We start from the raw sequence: 18,648 nt of genomic DNA on the forward strand, positions 1-18,648 counted from the left end.
ATAAACCAGTTCATAGCTCTACCTACTGTGAATTATTATACCTGGTATACCACAGCCCCTCCAGCAGTTTTCATTTTCCGTTTTTATCAACTTGGCCACTTTGATTGGTGTAAAGTGATACCTTAAGATTTTTCTAAATTTACATTTCAATTTGGACTTAAAAGTTGCATTACTAGTAATTTAGAGCATCTTTTCATGTGGTTATTGGTAACCTGCTCACCCCTCTCCTTTGCCAATGAACTGTGACCCTGAATGAGTCTCATTTTACTTCTTACTTTAGCCATCCTATAGGGTGTCCCACACTTGAGTCTCAGGGCCAAGGCTTAGAATCCATCATCCTACTTAACAAGGTTATTGGTTGTTATGAGAATCAACTGAAATAATACATGTGTAAGGCATTCTGCAAACTTTAAAGCACTAAATAAGTACCAGCTATTATTACATGTTAGTATATATCCCCTAAATGTATTATTTTGCATTTATTATATAGGAAGCTTATGCTTTCTTGGAGGATTAGACAAATCGTTTATTTCAAAATAAATTTCCTCTTATTTTGAACTTAACAAATGCCAAATAAAATGTACATTACCATATACATAATGAAAAGAAGAATTTTACATGAAACTCTGGATTTATATGCAGTTTGCTTTTCTTTTAAAAATGTAACAAATTGGGTGGCTAGGTGGTGCAGTGGATAGAGTACCTGAGTGAAAATCCAGTCTCAGACACTTAATAATGACCTAGCTGTGTGGCCTTGGGCAAGTCACTTAACCCCATTGCCTTGCAAAAAAAAAATCTAAAAAAAATGTAACAAATTCAACATGCAACTTTCAAATCTGTGTTCTTTGTCTGCAATTCTTTCTGGTTTTCCTACTGCTTTTTTTTTATGAGAAGCATCTAAATGCTTTCAAAGAGCATCTTCTCACTGTATCAATAGCATAGGTGCTTAGTACTATCAAAATAGTTTAAGAAGCAACTGTATTACCACTAACCATCAAGGAGGAAAGCTGGGAGCAAAAAGAAAAAAATAAACTTTTTGATCAACAGACTGGGCCCAACCACAGCTGAGAAAGAACTAGATGATGTGCCAAAAACTGGAGAGTCAGCCCAAGACATCAGAAATAAAGCCACCCACCCAGCACACAGGAGAGGTTTCAACACCATCCCCGTGAGCCATACAAAATATTCGTTAGCATTTGGAATTGTCCACCCACAGTCTTCTAAAAATGGGATGAAGAAGAATTAGAGATGTTAGGAAAGTATCCAGGAATACAATCAAGGCAAGCTAGCAGAGACCCCAGCCCTGAGAGAAATCAGGGTTCATCTCAAGGAAACTATAAAGTAAGTGAGCTCATGTTTGAAGAAGGTTTTTTTGTTGTTGTTTTTTTAATTTTTGCAAGGCAATGGGGTTAAGTGACTTGTCCACAGTCACACAGCTAGGTCATTATTAAGTGTCTAAGGCTGGATTTGAACTCAGGTCCTCCTGACTTGCAGGGCCAGTGCTCTATCCACTTCGACACCTACCTGCTCCTTGAAGGTTTTTAAACCCATTAGATATAAATCAGTGGTGTCAAATCCAAAGAAAAGTAGGGCCCACTCAATTGTAAATAAGTATTCCTTCAAGCTGCAAACTAAGAAAGTAATTCATTATTATTATCTATGTTTTATTGTATTTTTATTTATTTTGTTAAATATTTTCCAATTACATTTTCATTTGATTTAGACTGCCCTTAGGAGTGTATGCATGTGCATCTCTGACACCTCTGCTGTAAACTGTAAGTTTTCTAAAAACATAGATTTTTTTTGTCTTTGTCCTCCCAATGGTTAAAACAGAGCCTGAAACATTAAGTAATTATTTAATAAACGCTAGTGAACTGATTGATTAATTAAACCCAAACACCAGTGACCACTATCTATGTCCCCAAACAACCAGGAGAACTAATTTTGTTCTAAAAGAATAGAAGAGGGGTTTTTGTAACACACACAGTCTTCTCAAAAAGGCCTCACAGTCATGGTTTTCTACCTTCATTGTGCTTAAACAACTAATTTAGCTTCTTGAGGGAAGGGACTGTTTTCGGTTTTAGCAACCAGTATCTTGCTCACTGACCCAGACCTGGGATTTTATTTGTGTATGGCTCCCTATCTATAAGACACTCCAGCCTCTTAACCTGCACTGAGTAGGTGTTTGGTGTTAGTTGAAAAGAATATACAAGGAATAAGGTCAATTTAGAGAGGCGACATGTCACAATTGTTGGACATGGAGTTGGAAAATCTCACTTCAACTCTGACTTCAGACACTTCTTAGCTATGTGTAGGTCACTTAGACAAGACCCAGTTTCTTCATTTGTAGAATGAAGGGATCCTGACAGCCCAAGGTCCCCACTAGATCCCATGATCACTAGTAATACTTTAAAACATCCATGTACAAGAGGTTTTACAACATCTCTAAATCTTGTGATAATTTCTAAAGAAAAAGTATTATATTAGAAAAATTAAACACTCATTTTTAACACATTTACCCACAGAGGGGGTTTAAACAAAATTTCTAAAGAACCCTCACATTGTTCAAGTTTTATGATCCTGTGAAACTAATGCCCAGGATCCCAAGGAGATGTCTAGATTTCCTCTCCCCCTACCCCCACTCCCAAGTTTCTTTCCTTATAACCTCTTTTTTTAAAAAAAAATTCTGCCTAGGATTGCTGAGGATTTCTGGGTCTGTGAGCCCAGATGGTTGAGCTCAACTAAGGTTTTCTGGAGAAGGCTGCATGGTGTTATGACATAGCTGACCCTAGAGTTGTGTTGGGGAAATCAGTTAATTTCCCAGAATCTCTTTCTTCCTTCTGAGCTGCTCTGAGGGGGTCTATGAAAAGGAAGGAGGTCAACAGTGGTGAGGGAATGACTTCCCCATATGGGACTAGCTTTTCTACTGCGAGCACAAAATTTAGCTAGTTTCTAAGGAAAGGAAAGGAAGGAAAAGGAAAAGAGAAAGGGAAGAAAAAAGGAAAAAGAAACAAAGAAATGAGACCATTGCCTTAAAAAAGTTTCCCTCTCTAATACATGTATGCACACACCACACATACACATATATACACACACACACACACACATTCTAGGTATAGGAAAGGAGTCTGACACCCTGGAAAATCTGCCTAATGCCTGGCATTATGAAGATTAACTCAGCCTGCTCAGAGTTTTCCCACCCTATTCTTCAAAGTGAATTTGTGACCGTGAGGGTGGGGGTTTGGGGGGGGGGGTGGAGAGAAGAAATAAAAAACAGAAAAACAGCTTCCACCTACTTAGGCCCCACAGCAGAGAAGAAGAAAAAGAACAGTTCAGATGTCTTGCTGGTGAAAAAGAAAATATGGAATTTTTTAAATGCATTAATTCATCAGTCTCCAAGGAATACCACTAAACAGGGAAGCAAATGGATTAGACTGTGCTGAGTTTTTTCAGCATTAAAGTTCTACGACTGTGAAGCCTAGAGCTAAAGAGGTATTCTTCGGTAATACTTAAGTTATTTTCCCATTCTCCTACCCTCTTTTCCAATGGTCCTACAGTTAATTTCATATAGTGGCTGTGTAACCCTGGCCAAGTCATTTAAAATACTCTAGACAAGGGCAGCTAGATGGTGCAGTGGATAGAGAACCAGCCTTGGAGTCAGGAGGACCTGAGTTCAAATCCGATCTCAGACACTTAATAATTGCCTAGCTGTGTGACCTTTGGCAAGTCACTTAACCCCACTGCCAAAAATAAAGTAAAATACTTTAGATAACTATAAGCCTAGAAGTTGCAGATATGGAGTCAACTTGCATTGATAAAGGGAGTTTCTTATCCAGAAATTCTTGCATGCATGCATGTATTAAATGATGTACCCCTATAGTTACACACAAACACATATATGGACATACACATATAATTGTGTGTGTTACATAAACATGTGTGGCTACATGTATGTGTGTATATCCATGAAATAATAGGTTCAGTCTCTATCAACAGCCTATAAACAAACCCTAGTGCCAAAAGATGGGGTCCTCTCCTTCTTCATATACTACCCTTATACAGAGAGTATATACTTCATACACTTCAAACATGAGAAGTACTCAGAGCAAAGCTATCCAGATAACTACTCCTGATTTCTCAAATCAAGACTATAAAAGAAATGGGATTCTTGATAAAATGCTCTCCTGCTGGTATCTCTGGAGACTACCAACACATACAGGACCCCCAGACTCCAACATTGATTTTTCTGCCACCTTCATTATGAACAGGTCACAATGCACATTTTAAAGCAATAACCTGGCACCAGACAACTGCAAAAGAAGTTTTCTCTCCATACAAACAAGGGTGAAAGAGAGGTGAGAGGAAATGTAGGGGGGAAAAACATAGCTTACAACAAAGAGCATCTCCCAAACACTTGCCCTCTGATAACCCAATTGAATATTAGGCCAGTATCTATAGGAAACAGCTCTCCAGACAGAGGATAGTAACCGATCTTGTACTTTCAAGTCATTCCAGAAAACCCCAAGGACTCCACAGCACACCTTATCATTACTCCTGTGGAGGTGGTCTCAGATTATCTACTATTTCCAGACATAGACTTCTCCGGCATTCTCCAGTTTTCAGGCTTCCTAAGAGGAGTTGGAGATTATGATTTTCCATTGGGTCTGCACTCCACAAGATGAGGACACCCTCTTTTCTTTTCTCTACAAATTTTCAATGTGTATATCTCTTAAGAGATAATGAAACCAAGAACAGCATCCTCTAATCCCAGGGCTTAAAGTGGAAAGGAATGAGGAAGGTTTCTCTACTGCTTCTCTTCATAACAGCTCCAAACCATGCTGCTACCTAAAAGAGACCTTTTGGGTAAGAATTTATCCCTCTTCATTCCACAATTCAACAGATTTCCATAGAAGAAGCACATCACAGCATTTGCTATGGGTGGTACAAATATGAGATAAAATTTTCAACCTTAGCAGTTTATTATCTGATTAGAGAAACAAATCTAACATACACCAGAGAACAACTAACAGAAAAAAATGCTAGAGAATGCTAGTTTAGAGAAGGAAGAGTTCCAAAACCTGTTTCTAGAATTCAAATCTCTCCACAAATTAGTTCCCACCTGCCTTTTTATTCTCATCTCCCACTTCTTTTTCCCTGTTATGTATTCTATGTGCCAAACAAATTGAACTGTTCTCCTTGTTGACATTATCCCCACCCCTGACCCGTCTTTATTTTTCTGCCCTCCCATCTCCAGAGCTTTGCTTATCTTGTCTTCTGGAACAGCCTCCTACCATCTTTATCTTCCTTCCTTCAAGAAAATCTGAGGTACTACCTCTTCCATGATGCTTTCTTTGACTATTAGCTGAAAGTTATTTGTCCTGCCTCAAATTTCTCCTAACCTTTTATCTGAATCTTTTCTTTGCCTTGTATTTAATGATTTGTAGATCTGTCCTCCCCTCTATCTTCTTAACCCATAAACTTCTTAAATATAGGTCTTCTGTCCTTTCTGCTTCTTGGGTTTAATACATAGTAAGAGCTTAATAAATGTTTGTTGAATTGGATTGTGGTAATTATGGGCAAGAGTAGCCAGGGAATAATTCCTGAAGGAGAGAGCAATCTCAGTTGGTTAGATAGGTAAAAAGAGGATTTTAGGCAGGGAATATTAGATTGTAAGCACTTTGGTAGAAGGGACTGGTTTTCGTTTTTTCTTTGTATCCACAGTCATTAGCACAGTGTCTGGCATTTGACAGCATCTATTGACTGACTGACTGTACAAAGTCAAGATGAGAAATGATTAGCAGGAAGTGAAGTGATAAACCTGGTTAGAGTAGAGGATCCTTTAGTGGACTAGTCAGAGAGACAATTACTATAAGGAAGAGCCTGAATTTGAAGATCCTAGAACATGAGGATGAAGATTTGTAAGTGATGGGGAGCCACTGAAGGTTTCTGAGCAGTAGAGTGACAGCATTTTAATAAACAAAATCTTTCCTTTGATTTCTTTCTATGTAGAATAGCAGTGACAGGCTGCCAGGTCCCATCTCCTGTCTTAAAAGGCAAAAAAAAAAATGTTATTTGATGATAACAGGAGTGGATAAGACCCAGCTTCCAAACTTTGGACCAATCTCTCTTCTCAAAATTCTGTTGTGGGTTCAAATGAAAGGTCTTCCTGACATATTTATGAGTGTGTCTGCTTTCCCCCAACACCTGTCACAGGCAAGGCCAAGACTGCCTGCAGAAGGATGAACCACCAAAAGTCTGAAGGAAAGTTGAGCATCAAGTTCTATAGCAGGTGAGGGGAAAGGGTTTACTTTACTTCATTCTGACATCTGCCTGGATTGTTAAAACACACAGACTCATCTCTAGGGTATCTTAGACCAAGGCAATTGCCCTGGGCTCGGGGCTTTGGGAGCAGTCCCAGAAGGCTATTGGGGGGGGGGGGGGAAGGAGTGAAAGAGCCTTGGCCAGCTAATACCTAAAATCAAACTTAAACCCCTACAACTTCAGCCTGTGTATTTACCTTCCATAGCCATTATCCTCCACTTCAAGATTGTTTCATTCATTTCAACAAAAACTTGACCTTTGTCAAAATGTGAAGGGACAGAGAAGATGTCCATACAGAGTGATTTACCCCTCCCTAGGAAGGGCTCAGATCACATATACTATTCTTTAATCTGTTCACCCATGTTTCTCTCGATACCACTTGGGGTATGAGTAACTGACTCCAGGGGAGTGAAGTGGAATAGTTTAGAAACAATAAGATCCAGAGGGAAGTCCAGGGGCTGATTAGATACTTGCTGAATTTTTTGCTCTTGTTTTCTCTCATTCTGGTTTTAAACTACCATGGCAATTCCCTGAAGCTATCTACCTAGGAGATTAAATGGTCTTGGAAAACAGACATTTAAAAGTCTATATATAGCCTATTCAACTCACTGGCAAGCAGTTCACCACAGGATGACAAGAAGAAATATTTATTGTTATTTAGTCGTTTTCAGTCATGTCTGATTCTGAGACCCCTTTTTGGAGTTTTCATGACAAAGGAACTGGAATGGTTTGCCATTTCCTCCTCCAGTTTATTTTACAGATGAAGAAACTGAGACAAACAGGGTTAAATGACTTACCCATGGTCATACAACTAGTAAGTATCTAAGACATCCTGTCTCTAGGCCTGAAGCTCTATCTACACACCATTTGAAATATAGCTCTCTTCAAATACCCATCATTCATTCATCCCAGTCATCACAGGACTTAAAACTGCAAAGGACTATAACAATAATTTAATCCAACTCATTTTACAAATAAAAAAACTGTGGATTGGCCAGGGTCATACAAGGAATATACATCATAAAGCACATTCAAACCTAGGTCTTCCTCTCTCAAATTCAATGACCCTTCCTCTCTGAGCTTTAACGTCCTCATCATGCTTTTGACATTCACTTATTAAGCTCATATGTACAACAGTGTCCTAGGCACTAGGGGAGATACAAAGTAAAAAAGTCCTTCAATCTCAATATTTATTGAACACAAAATACAGGACTTCCTTTTACTTTATGACCTTAACAACATAGTCTGATCCACTTGTATTTTTCCTTTTACTCCTCAGTCCCCAAAGCAAGAATTAACAAGACTGAAAAAACACACAAGGCAGCTAGGTGGCTCAATGGATAAAGTGACTGGGCATCAATCAGGAAGACCTGAGTTCAAATTCAGTCTCAGACACTTACCAGCTGTATGATCTTGGGCAAATACTTAGCCTCTATGTACTTTAGTCCACTGAGAAAGAAATGACAAACCATTCTAGTACCTTTAGCAAGAAAACCCCATGATATGATCAACAGGGGTCACTAAGCATTGGAGTCAGACATGCCTGAATGACTGAACAAGAAAAAACCTACAGAACTCCCAACAGGAGCTACCACCTCCCTTTTTATACCACCCCCACACAAAGATTTTCTCACCTTCCTCCCCTTTCCATGACAGAGGCCTCTAAGTCAGAAAATTTATATAGGTCTAACTGACACTACTGACCAAATCAGGGTAAAACTTATAAATCTCCATGGACTCTGTCTGTGACAAGTCCAGAGGCCACCAGAAATATACAGATATTGACAGTTTTTTAAATACAATAGGCAGAAGGGAGAAACCAACAATAATTTTCTTCACCAGCCTTCCTTTATGAGAAGACTAGAGGGGAAAAATAAGACCTGTTCTAGTCTCAGTTTTGTCATTAAATAGTTATGTGATTAAAATAAGATGTTCAGCCTTTCTTCTCTTCAGCGTCCACATCAATAAATTAGAGATACCACTCCCTTCTCTATGCATTTCACAGAAAAATTGAGAGAATAAAATTTGAGATAATATGAGAACACACGTTGAACAGATTTAAGTGCCATATACAAGATGACATCATCATCATCTACAAATTAGGCCCTCAGATGCTGGCCATTAAATAGTATTCCCATAGCACTCAGTTTCTACTGCTTATAAAGAGACTGTCTCCATCCACCCACCGTGCTCCACCCCCTCCACCCCCCACCCCAAGAACAGATCATTGCTTTGAGAAGAGGAAAGGCAGCTTAGAAACAGAACCAGGCCTGGTAGGAAACAAAGCACACAACTGAAGCCCTTGAAAAGCCAAAACTACATCATGACTCTGAGCCAGCTGGGAGCAGGACAAGAACACGTCATCCCAAACGTGCATGGGCACACATGCTTCCAATATGTAGGAGAGAGGAGCCAAGCCTATAGGACTTGGTGAAAGCCAGTATGGGAGAGACAACACAAAGACACGTGGCTTTGGAAGGATGAGCAGCTCTGGAGCCCTCTCCTGACAACTCCTGGCCCAAAGAACATATCACTTAGAAGGACCAAATTGGAGGCTGACTGCCCATCCAACCCTATTAACCAATAAGGATAGATTGGGCAACATCTTAATGTTTAGCCCTGGGGTAAGAACAGTGGACTTTGAATCCAAATAATTTTTTTTAATAAAGAACTAAGTTCTCAAAGCACTTTATGTAAATTTTCTCATTTGAGACTGAGAGTCACTCTCTGAGGTATATAGTATAACTTCATTTTGTAGCTGAGGAAACTGAAAAAGATGAAATGATTCCCTATTAAACACAAGACAAAGGATCTGAATTCAGGCTCCAAATCCAACGCTACTATGCCACATTGCCTCTCATTCATATAGTCTTGAAGTTTTTAAATAGTTGATTTTGATTACTTACTAAATGTATTACCTTGGAGAAATCACTGTACATTTTGTCTATATAACAAAGGGAATTAAAAAAATCAATGAAGTCCCCTCTAACCCTGGCTCATGTTTTAAACAAAGGGAATATAAAGCAAGACTCTTACTTTCAAGGAATCTAAAGGAGATTAACAGAGCAACATGTATTTATTAAGTACTTACAAGATGGTACAGTGAAAAGAACACAAGACCTGGAATCAGAAAGACTCATTCCAGGGTTCAAATCCAGCCTCAGACAATTAATAAGCTGCATAACCCTGAGCAAAGCACTTTACATTGTTTGCCCCAGTTTCCTCAAAATTCCTGTAAAATGTGCTTCAGAAGGAAATTTCAAACTACTCCAGTATCTCTGCCAAGAAAACTCCAAATGTGGCCATGAAGAGTCAGACACAACTGAAAAATGACTAAATCACAAAATACTATGTATCAAGGCACTGTGTTGTGTTGTGCTGGGGAACAAGAAAAAGAGACCAAAAAACACTCCCTAATTTCAAGAAGTTCTCAATAATTATAACAATCCCTTACTTTCATATAGCATTTTCCATTTTTATAGGAGGCTTTCCTCCTCCAGTCTCATTTAATCCTCACAAGATATTATCATCCCCATTTCAGAGATGAAGAAACACAAGTCTCCATGGATGTATCTTTCTGGTATTTTTTTTTTTTAGGTTTTTGCAAGGCAAACCGGGTTAAATGGTTTGCCCAAGGCCACACAGCTAGGTAATTATTAAGTGTCTGAGACCGGATTTGAACCCAGGTACTCCTGACTCCAGGGCCGGTGCTTTATTCATTACGCCACCTAGCCGCCCCTGGTATTTTTCTAATATAGTTACCTTCCAATTTGGATTGTCCTCCTAAAGGAGTTCGAAGTAGAAGGAAGTTAATAAAGCCTAGAGTTATTAGGAAAGGATTTATGGAGAAGATAGAACTTGACCAGAATGTTGAAGGAAAGTGGTCTGAGAAGGTAGAAGAGACCATGAAAAGTGGTAAAAGCTGAGAGTAAAACAGCTTGGGTCTAGGCTATATAAAGTCAGGAATGAGCATGACATGTTCATGGGATAGTGAAAAGACCCCCTTCCATTGTTCTTCTCTGATAACAGCCCCCAAAACACAGAGAAGACATCCCTGACCACTGTTTCTAAACCTTAAGAGTAATTAACCTAGATCAGGATAGTCTTTGGTCTTCTCTCTCCTGGTTGGATTATTTAAAAGGTTAAAAAAAGATCAGTCTCCCACTGCATCCAGGGCCATCACCAGTTGTCCTGACTTAAGCCTTTGCCAATGGACTTCAGCACCTCTACAGGAAAGAGTGAGGCTGATAACTTTGCACATCCCTGCCTCAATTAAATTCAATTCACTTGCAAGTCAAGACATCACCTTCCTAATGTCATGGGTCCTCTTTGAGAATGAAGGATGAACAACAATTTAAAAGGTGTTGAAGACAGAGTTCTAGATATACAAGTAAGGCTGGATGAGGAATTGCTAATGTTAGCAGTATCAGCTAAGACTAAGGAGACCCTGATCCCTATGCCTCTTAGAAGAAGCCTCTGGTTTACGCCAATGGGTTAAAATAGGTCACAGTTATAGCCATGAGAGGACTTTGCGATTCTAAAGGAAAAGTTCAGGCCAACTAAGAATCATAGAGAAGCAGCTGTCCAACACTTCAAGTTAGAGAAGGTCCTATTTAGTTTTATACACTATGTCTAAGTTAGGTATCACAATAGACACAGCCTCTTATTCCTACCTTTAAGTATTTACAATGTATTTAGAGATTAAGAAGACAAGACTAACACATTTTAAATTAGAGAATGGGGCAGGCAATGAACCATCAAGACCAAAAAATAAACTATAAAAAGTAAGTATTATAAAGATTGAGGAAAGATACTTAGTATTTTCTAAAAGCATTTATTAAGCCTGGGAAGATATATGCGAAGAAACATATCACTAAAGATATCCCAGAAGAGGTATATGAGACTGGAAAATAAAATACTAAACAGCAAATGAACTCTGATTAATTGCAATGACCATTCTGAGTGCTGCAGAACTGATAATGAAATTCAATTCTTTCTTTTTAGTAGAGGGCTGGGGAATTATGGGTACAGACTTTTGAACATTCTGCCAAAAACAGTTTGGAATTACTGGGAGCAAAAGTGATAGACTATATTTGAAAATGACTTGTAAAAAACAAAACGGCATCAAGAAATGAAAGGGGAAAAAAAGACAACTAAAGGAAGGAAAGAGAGAGAAAGAAAGAGGGAGAGAAAGAAAGAAAGAAAGAAAGAAAGAAAGAAAGAAAGAAAGAAAGAAAGAAAGAAAGAAAGAAAGAGAGCAGGGCATGGGAATCAAGAGATCTGGGTCCTAACCCTGGCTCTACCACTTGCTAGCTGTAAAAACTTGGGCAAATCTTTTGCCCTGAGTCTCAATTTCCCATCTGTAAAATGAAATGGTTAGATGACATCAAAAGCCCATGGTAGTTCTATTATTCAATGATGTAATCAAGTTTGTTCAGATCTTACAGGATAAAAGCTGTGCCCAGGTAGGTATTTAAGTCATCCCTTTACCAAAGAGGGGCCTCCTCTATCACCTTTCCTCAAATCTACATTTCTCAGAGCATAGCCTCTCCAAGGAATGGAAAAGTTTCTAAGACACATTGGTGCATGCCTTGACAAGAGGCACAGGAACTCACATCCTTGATCCTAGCCTTGGCTCTCAATCAAACAATAAGCATTTATTAAGCGGTTACTATGTGATAGGCACTGTACTTAGGAGCCACTGATAAAAAAACAAAAAGACATGTTTCTTTTAGGAAAATCTGTGACTGAGGATGAAATCATGAAATCCCAACACCAGTCACTGAAAATAGGTGGTCTTCAGCATCTTGGGGGTACCCAATAAGAACTGTGTATCCTACAGTTACAAAGAACACAGAATCCTAGAACTTGATGCTCCCCCATCTGCAAATGCAACAGCAGACTCATGAGAATCCTGTTTACAACAGTAAACAAGAATCCAATACAATCCTTGCCTGCCCAACTTGAAAGAGGAATCTGACTTCAGTACGGATTGGCCCTAAAGATAAAGAAACATACCTCTTCCACCTGCTTGATCATGACTAAAATTCCTTTACTTGAAAAATGAAATGAGAGACATTATCCCTTCCCACAAATTGGTTCTAAGGAAAAAATGCAACTAATTTACACTAAGATGTTCATATAAGGTCACAGGATCATAAAAGTACCTTTAAGGGATAATATAGTTTAAATCTCATCTTTTTTTTTAACAGCTAAGGAAATTAAAGACCACAAAAGTCAATTGACTTGACTAAGGTCACACAGATAGTAAGCCACAGAGTTGGTATTCAAACTCAGATCCCATGATTTAAAGTTGAGCACAAAGTGTTCAGACATTTAATACTTACTTAGCTGTGTGACCTTGGGCAAGTCAATAAACCCCATTGCCTTGCAAAAACCAAAAAAAAAAAAAAGAAGATAGGGAAGGGCTTTGGTTAGTAGAAGGGTAGGATGATAAGAGAGCTAAGATGGAAGATTGCAAAAGGAGGAACCTGAAGAAAGAAAACTTTGTTAGAAGATAATTTTTGGGGCGGCTAGATGGTGCAGTGGATAAAGCACCAGCCCTGGAGTCAGGAGTACCTGGGTTCAAATCTAGTCTCAGACACTTAATAATTACCTAGCTGTGTGGCCTTGGGCAAGCCACTTAACCCCATTTGCCTTGCAAACCCCCCCCCAAAAAAAAGATAATTGTTGACAGTAACTACTGGGTTGTTATCTTCCCTCAAAAGAGAATATAAATTACCTGAGAGTAGGATTGTTCTATCAATCAGAAAGCATTTGCTAAGACTTATTTGTATTGCAGAAACAGAGCTAAGTACTGAAGACAAAGAAAAAAACAAATGGTCCCTCTTTTCAAGAAACATAATCCAGTGGAGAGACAACATGTAAACCACCAGATATATTCAATGTAAATAAGAAGGCAGATAGGTGGTGCAATAGATAGAAGGCTAGATCTGGAGTCTGGAAGACCCGAGTTTAAAACTGACCTCAAAACACTTACTACCTGTGTGACCCTGGGCAAGCCACTTAACTCTGTTTACCTCAGGTTCCTCATCTGTAAAATGAAATGGCAAATCATTCCAGTATCTTTGCCAAGAAAACCCCAAATGGGATCACAAAGAGTCAAACTTAAGTGAAACAACTAAACAACAACTGGAGAGAGGAAAGATTCTTGTAGAGGAGGAAGTCAGGAAAGATTTCTTGCAGATGATGGGATTTGAACAGTCTTGAAAGAAAACCAGGAGATGAAAGTGAGGAGTATTTCATTTTATCTTTGCATCCCCAGTGCCTAGGAAAGTGCTTTGATACTTTGCAGGTACTTAATTAATGCTTGCTGAATGAATGGAAAAGATTTCTGAAGATTTCTGTGCAGATCTAATCCCAGAAAGAGATCATCAATTTAGGCCTGGAGCTTGACTGTCCTTTTGCCTCCACCCTGATTACTCAGCATGCCCCTACCCCTAGGAAAAAAGGGAAACAGAGCTTTCCCGAGATGAAAAAATAGAACGGATAAGCTTCCTCTACCGGCTGGCATCCCCATTCCCTCCCCCTCACTTCAGTTTATCTCTCCCCCAACAATAAGAACTCTTAGCTGAGCACTGCAGTATGACTCAGATGAAGTCAGTTCCTCTCTCCAGATACAACTCCCTCTCTTTTTGAGAGAGAATTTAGCAAGGGCCAGAAAAGTGCTTCCCCATAGCTCCAAAGGGCAGCAGTTAGAGTCCATACAGGTATTTCCAGAGGTCAGCAGGGCTGGATCCTGTTATCCAGCATCAGAATATCTGCCCCAGATACCCTTCTTGACTTCATCATCTAATCTGGTCACTGGGGCTTAGGCATAGCTCACAACTTCCCTCCTCCTCCAGGACCTATACTGATAGCCTGCTGCAAAAAAGACTTGAGTCTGGGCCAAAAACTAATTCATGATTGTATGGAAGCGGGAAGGGGGGAGCAGTGAAGCTGTAGGAGATGCCAAAGATGAAGGATATATAACAACCTATTCACCTAAAGTTGACTCAGTTTCAGAGTCCTTAGAGGAGAAGTTGACTGAAATATGTGGGTGGAGATCACTGTACCATACACACATAAGGTCAGCCAAGGAGGAACTAATGCCAAAGACCCAAACCACATACTGGGAGCTTCCATGTCACACCATCACCTCTAACAACCACCCCCCTAAGACCTCTGACGTTGGAATGCAGTTGCCATCACGAGTAGCTTTCTCTCCTGGACACTTCAAGACAAAGGCAGCTGCCCCCAGTGGATCAGGTAGGTACACTATTGGGTAGAGTTGTCTCCCAGCAGAAGAGATACTAATCTGGCCTCCTCATATGAAAAACACCCATAAACCACACACAACAAATGATGCAATGCCCTCCCTCAGGGAGTCTCACATACCCTAGGAAAGCACCTGAATGCCCCCTTTTGAGGTGAGAGGGTATCAAAGCGGAGACTGTTTGTTCCATGGGACATCTGCCACAGATCTGTTGTGCCCCAGCACAGCCTAACTCTGCAGAAGACTTCTCAGTTTTTAGAGATTCCCCCAGGCCTCCAGACTCATCCCAAACCTGGAATACCCATTTTTCTCAGGAATAAACATGGACTCCCAGGACTGGACAAACTGAGCAGTCAAGCCTTCAGCTCCTCAGAAGTCAGGGATCCATTTCCCTTGCCATGCTATCATGACTAAATTTAAATAACCTTCCTTCTTTTGTTTATGACTGTTTATGGAGTTTATGGAGTTCAGTTAACTGGCTGCTCCCTGGATCCCTGATGGTCCTCAGCAAAATAATCCAGCTTCTCTTTAATCCTTGCACAAATTCATTCCTCTCAGTACCAGCCCCCTACTCCGGCTGTAAAGGAAACTACCCTTACTTACCCTCAATCCACACAAAGAGGAATCAAGATCCTTAAAGTTGCCAATATTAAAATAAGAAAGAAATTAACATAAGATCAAACCCTAAGGTTTCTTACCAAAGGAGAAACTCTTTCTAGGTATTTCAAGGTCTCAGTTTACCCTCTTGCTTAATCAAGGAGTTAGACTAAATGATCTTTAGGGGCCTTTCCACTTCTAGTAATCTGATTCTGTAAGGCTGATTTAGTGGAGAGGAACAGGAGATGGAAGGAAGAGAAAGGAAGGATACAAGCATTTATTAATGTGTAAGGCACTATTCTAAAGACAGAAGGCTAGATCTGGAGTACCATTTAATCCCTAAAATAAAGTTTAGGAAATTGGGGCAGAGAGAAGTTAAGTGACATAATAAGAAAATGTCTGAGACCACATTTGAACTCAGGTCTTCCTGACTCCCACATTTCAACTTTTAAAATTATTCACTGGTTAACTCTGAGGCAACATGGCACTATATAAAGGGCACAAGGTTTGGGAGACAGAAGACCTGGGTTCAAATTCTGCCTGGGCTAACAAAGTGATCACTTTTTACATCTGAGAAATCAGGAGGAAGAATTAAATAATCTCTAAAGTCTTTTCCAATCAAATTCGTTGAATTCATGCATTTAAAAGAAGAAGTAGGACATAAAAATTTGGGGGGAGGGGGAACATCTTCCTTCCTTCTTGGCAGAGGTAGAATATTATATGTATATATATATATAAAATATCAAAAAGTGAATACATTTATTAGTTTTGCTGAATTGACTTAGGGGGAGAGTAGGAGAAATATATTCAGAAATTAAATGACAAAAACAAAAGTTGTCTTATAAAAGCAGAAAAAAAATTTTTGAGAAGGGAAAAGGCAAGAAAGAATATGTCAGCACTTGCAAAGAGGATATGGAATGAGGTAAGGGAATGGTAATGTTTCTCCAATCTAGTCAAGAGACCAGAACAAGGAAAAAGAGGAATTCCTATGAGAGGGCCATACAAACAGCTCTGTAAAACAAGGGAGGCTGGCTGTGCCCTAAGTTTATCAACATTACTGCCAACTTTCCTGACTAACCACAAACCACACACAACCCACAAGTAGTATGGTCCTTGTGAGTACACAAGGCAAGTCTGCTTCCTAGATGGATGCCTGTAAGTCATTCAACCATAGATCCCTGAATTCTGGCCAGGGAAGACAGGACAGAGATTGACAGGTGTGTGTATAATGCTATCCAGGTCAAGAAGGATGTCCAGCTTATTTTTCAGACCTCCCCCCAAAAAAACAGTACCATCAAACTGATCAACAATCCCCAAAAGGAAAGGCACAATCAATCAACATTTATTAAGCATCCATTATGTGCCAGGCAACCATTCTAACCAACCAACCAGAGGAGTTGGGGACTCCCCAATGGGATGACCCTACAAGAAATATCCAATAAAAGACAGAGTGGCTTTAACCTCCCAGGTAATCAGACACTGCAGAGCTACTGGAACTGGATATCATGAACAAATGTGAACACAACTGTCTTCAAGAAAGAAATCCCAGCTGCCAGCTTCCCATTGGCCACTTCATTTGCAAAAGGGAAAAAAGTTGGCTAGGCAAGGGAAAAGTCACTTGAGCTCCTAGGACTGGGTCAATGATAAACTCAAGTTTTTGGGTGCAAGACCAGCCAAGCCTCAGGTCCAAAGGGTAGGCAAAGAAACAAGCACCTGGGAGACTTTAGGGTGACTTTGTTCTACTGCCTACAGAGATAGAGGTGGAATTGACCATCATTCTAGATTCACCACCAGGCCCCATCATTTGTCTATGCATGTTTGTCTATGCCTCTTGTACCCAAGAAGACAAAAATGGTGATCACTCAATGAAGGAACACAGCTCAGTAAGCCATCACAAATCACTGCAGCTCCTTCTCAGTCCTGAAAAGAGACAGGGCCCCAGACACCCTACTACAGTTTTTAAGGAGACAGCTGGTCAGTGTTAAAGCCAGACCAAGAGACAGACTCTTCTGCAGAGACCAGGTTCTCCCACAGTTTTAACCTCTCTCTTCTCCTGCCAGAGCACTTTGTTTACACTGATTAGAGGCTGTCCTCACCACAGTCCTAGGCAGGAAAGCACAAGCCCCAGAACCACAAGAAGAGGACTCAGTCCAGGGGTCCTGGTACCTTGGGTTGGGGGGGTGGGGAAGGGTAATCCACCTGCTGGAGTCCAAAGCCCGGGGGGGGGGATGTTGAGGGGAGGCCCAGAGGAGATTCCTGAAGCAGCTGGGAGCTGGCTTTTCGGAAGGGGACCTCTCGTATGGTGGAGGTGGACTGTGTAGGAAGAGATCGGAGCTATGAGAGGGAATGGAGCGCATTTTGCATCTTCCCAAGCTGCCAGCAAGCTTTGTATTAAATTATGATCCCCCAAACTGGACCAGCGGGAATTTTTCTATCCTGTGTTTACCAAGTCCCTTGCTCACCGATGCCTGATGGCTGTATTCTCGGGAAAGGCCCTGCTCTGGGGAAGAGGAACCCAGATTACGATATCCCTCCCTACCCCGAAGAGTTTCCCCGTAGCCCTGGGTGCGTTCTCGCCTGCCCAGCCCACGGCGGGCGCCACGGGCGGCGGAGCCCTAGGGAGGCTGCCCAGCCGCCCCCCGCGGGACACGGACACGAGTGGGGGGGAGGTGCCACTCACCTGCTGGTATTCCGTGTCCTCGGGCCGGAACTGGCTGCTCGTCGTCTCCCACTGCAGGTTGAAATGGGGCAGCCGGTGCAAGAGGTTCACCCACCAGGGCGCGGAGTAGCTGACCCCGGCCATGGGCCCGGCTGTCCGCGGGGGGGATTCCGAGGGGTGGGGGTGGGCGGCGAGAGCGGGGGTGGGAAAAAGTGGGGGGAGACGCCGCCTCTCCCTCCCTCCCTCCTCTTCCTCCGCCTCCCCGGGCTCCCCGGCCTTGGCTCTGGGCTCAGCGGCGTGGGGCCCCGGCTGCCATCCGGCTCCCACTTCTCTCGGGGCTCCCGGGCGGGTTAGGGGGCCAGGGCCCCCCGCTGCCCGGACGGCGTTCTGCCCGCTCCCCGCATCGCCGGGTCTGCAAAGGGGCCAGCAGCCTAGAGCCCCCCGACGTGCCGCCTGCGCTCCCCTCTCCTCTCCAACGCCTGCTCTTTGTTCGCAGCCGCTGCCACCAGCGCGGAGAGAGCTGAAGCTCCCCGCCTCCCCCACCCCACCCCCACTTCCACCGCCGCGCCCCCTTAGCCTTCATTGGTCCCGCTTCCACAGAGCCACTCCCCCTCCCCCTGGGGGACGCGCCCTCTCCCCCCAAGACCCGCGTCTTCTTGCCTAGCTCGCCTTGCCATCCCCAAACTCGAGCCAGTCTCCCCAATGGTTCTAAAAGCCCACCTTGCCCCTGGGTCGGGTGCTGCTGAGGCAGAGGGCAGCCTCTTGGGAAACAGTATCTGCAGGACTCTGGACTACT

At 41.7% G+C, this 18,648-nt stretch overlaps 1 protein-coding gene across 2 annotated transcripts in view; it reads right to left on the bottom strand.

The window, feature by feature from the left end:
* The window catches only part of LOC141500071 (protein tweety homolog 3-like), a 181,083-nt gene extending 163,038 nt beyond the window's left edge, over positions 1-18,045 (bottom strand). Inside the window, exon 1 of one of the 2 annotated variants that reach the window (XM_074202956.1) lies at positions 17,874-18,044. In XM_074202956.1, coding sequence (XP_074059057.1) covers positions 17,874-17,996 — 123 coding nt within the window. In that variant the 5' untranslated portion in view covers positions 17,997-18,044. Of the gene's footprint in view, positions 1-17,873 lie in introns of both variants that reach the window. The other variant, XM_074202955.1, reaches the window with a different exon arrangement.
* Between the last annotated feature and the right edge of the window lie 603 nt (positions 18,046-18,648).

Source organism: Macrotis lagotis, chromosome X (genome assembly GCF_037893015.1).
Source record: "Macrotis lagotis isolate mMagLag1 chromosome X, bilby.v1.9.chrom.fasta, whole genome shotgun sequence".
Lineage (NCBI taxonomy): Eukaryota > Metazoa > Chordata > Mammalia > Peramelemorphia > Peramelidae > Macrotis > Macrotis lagotis.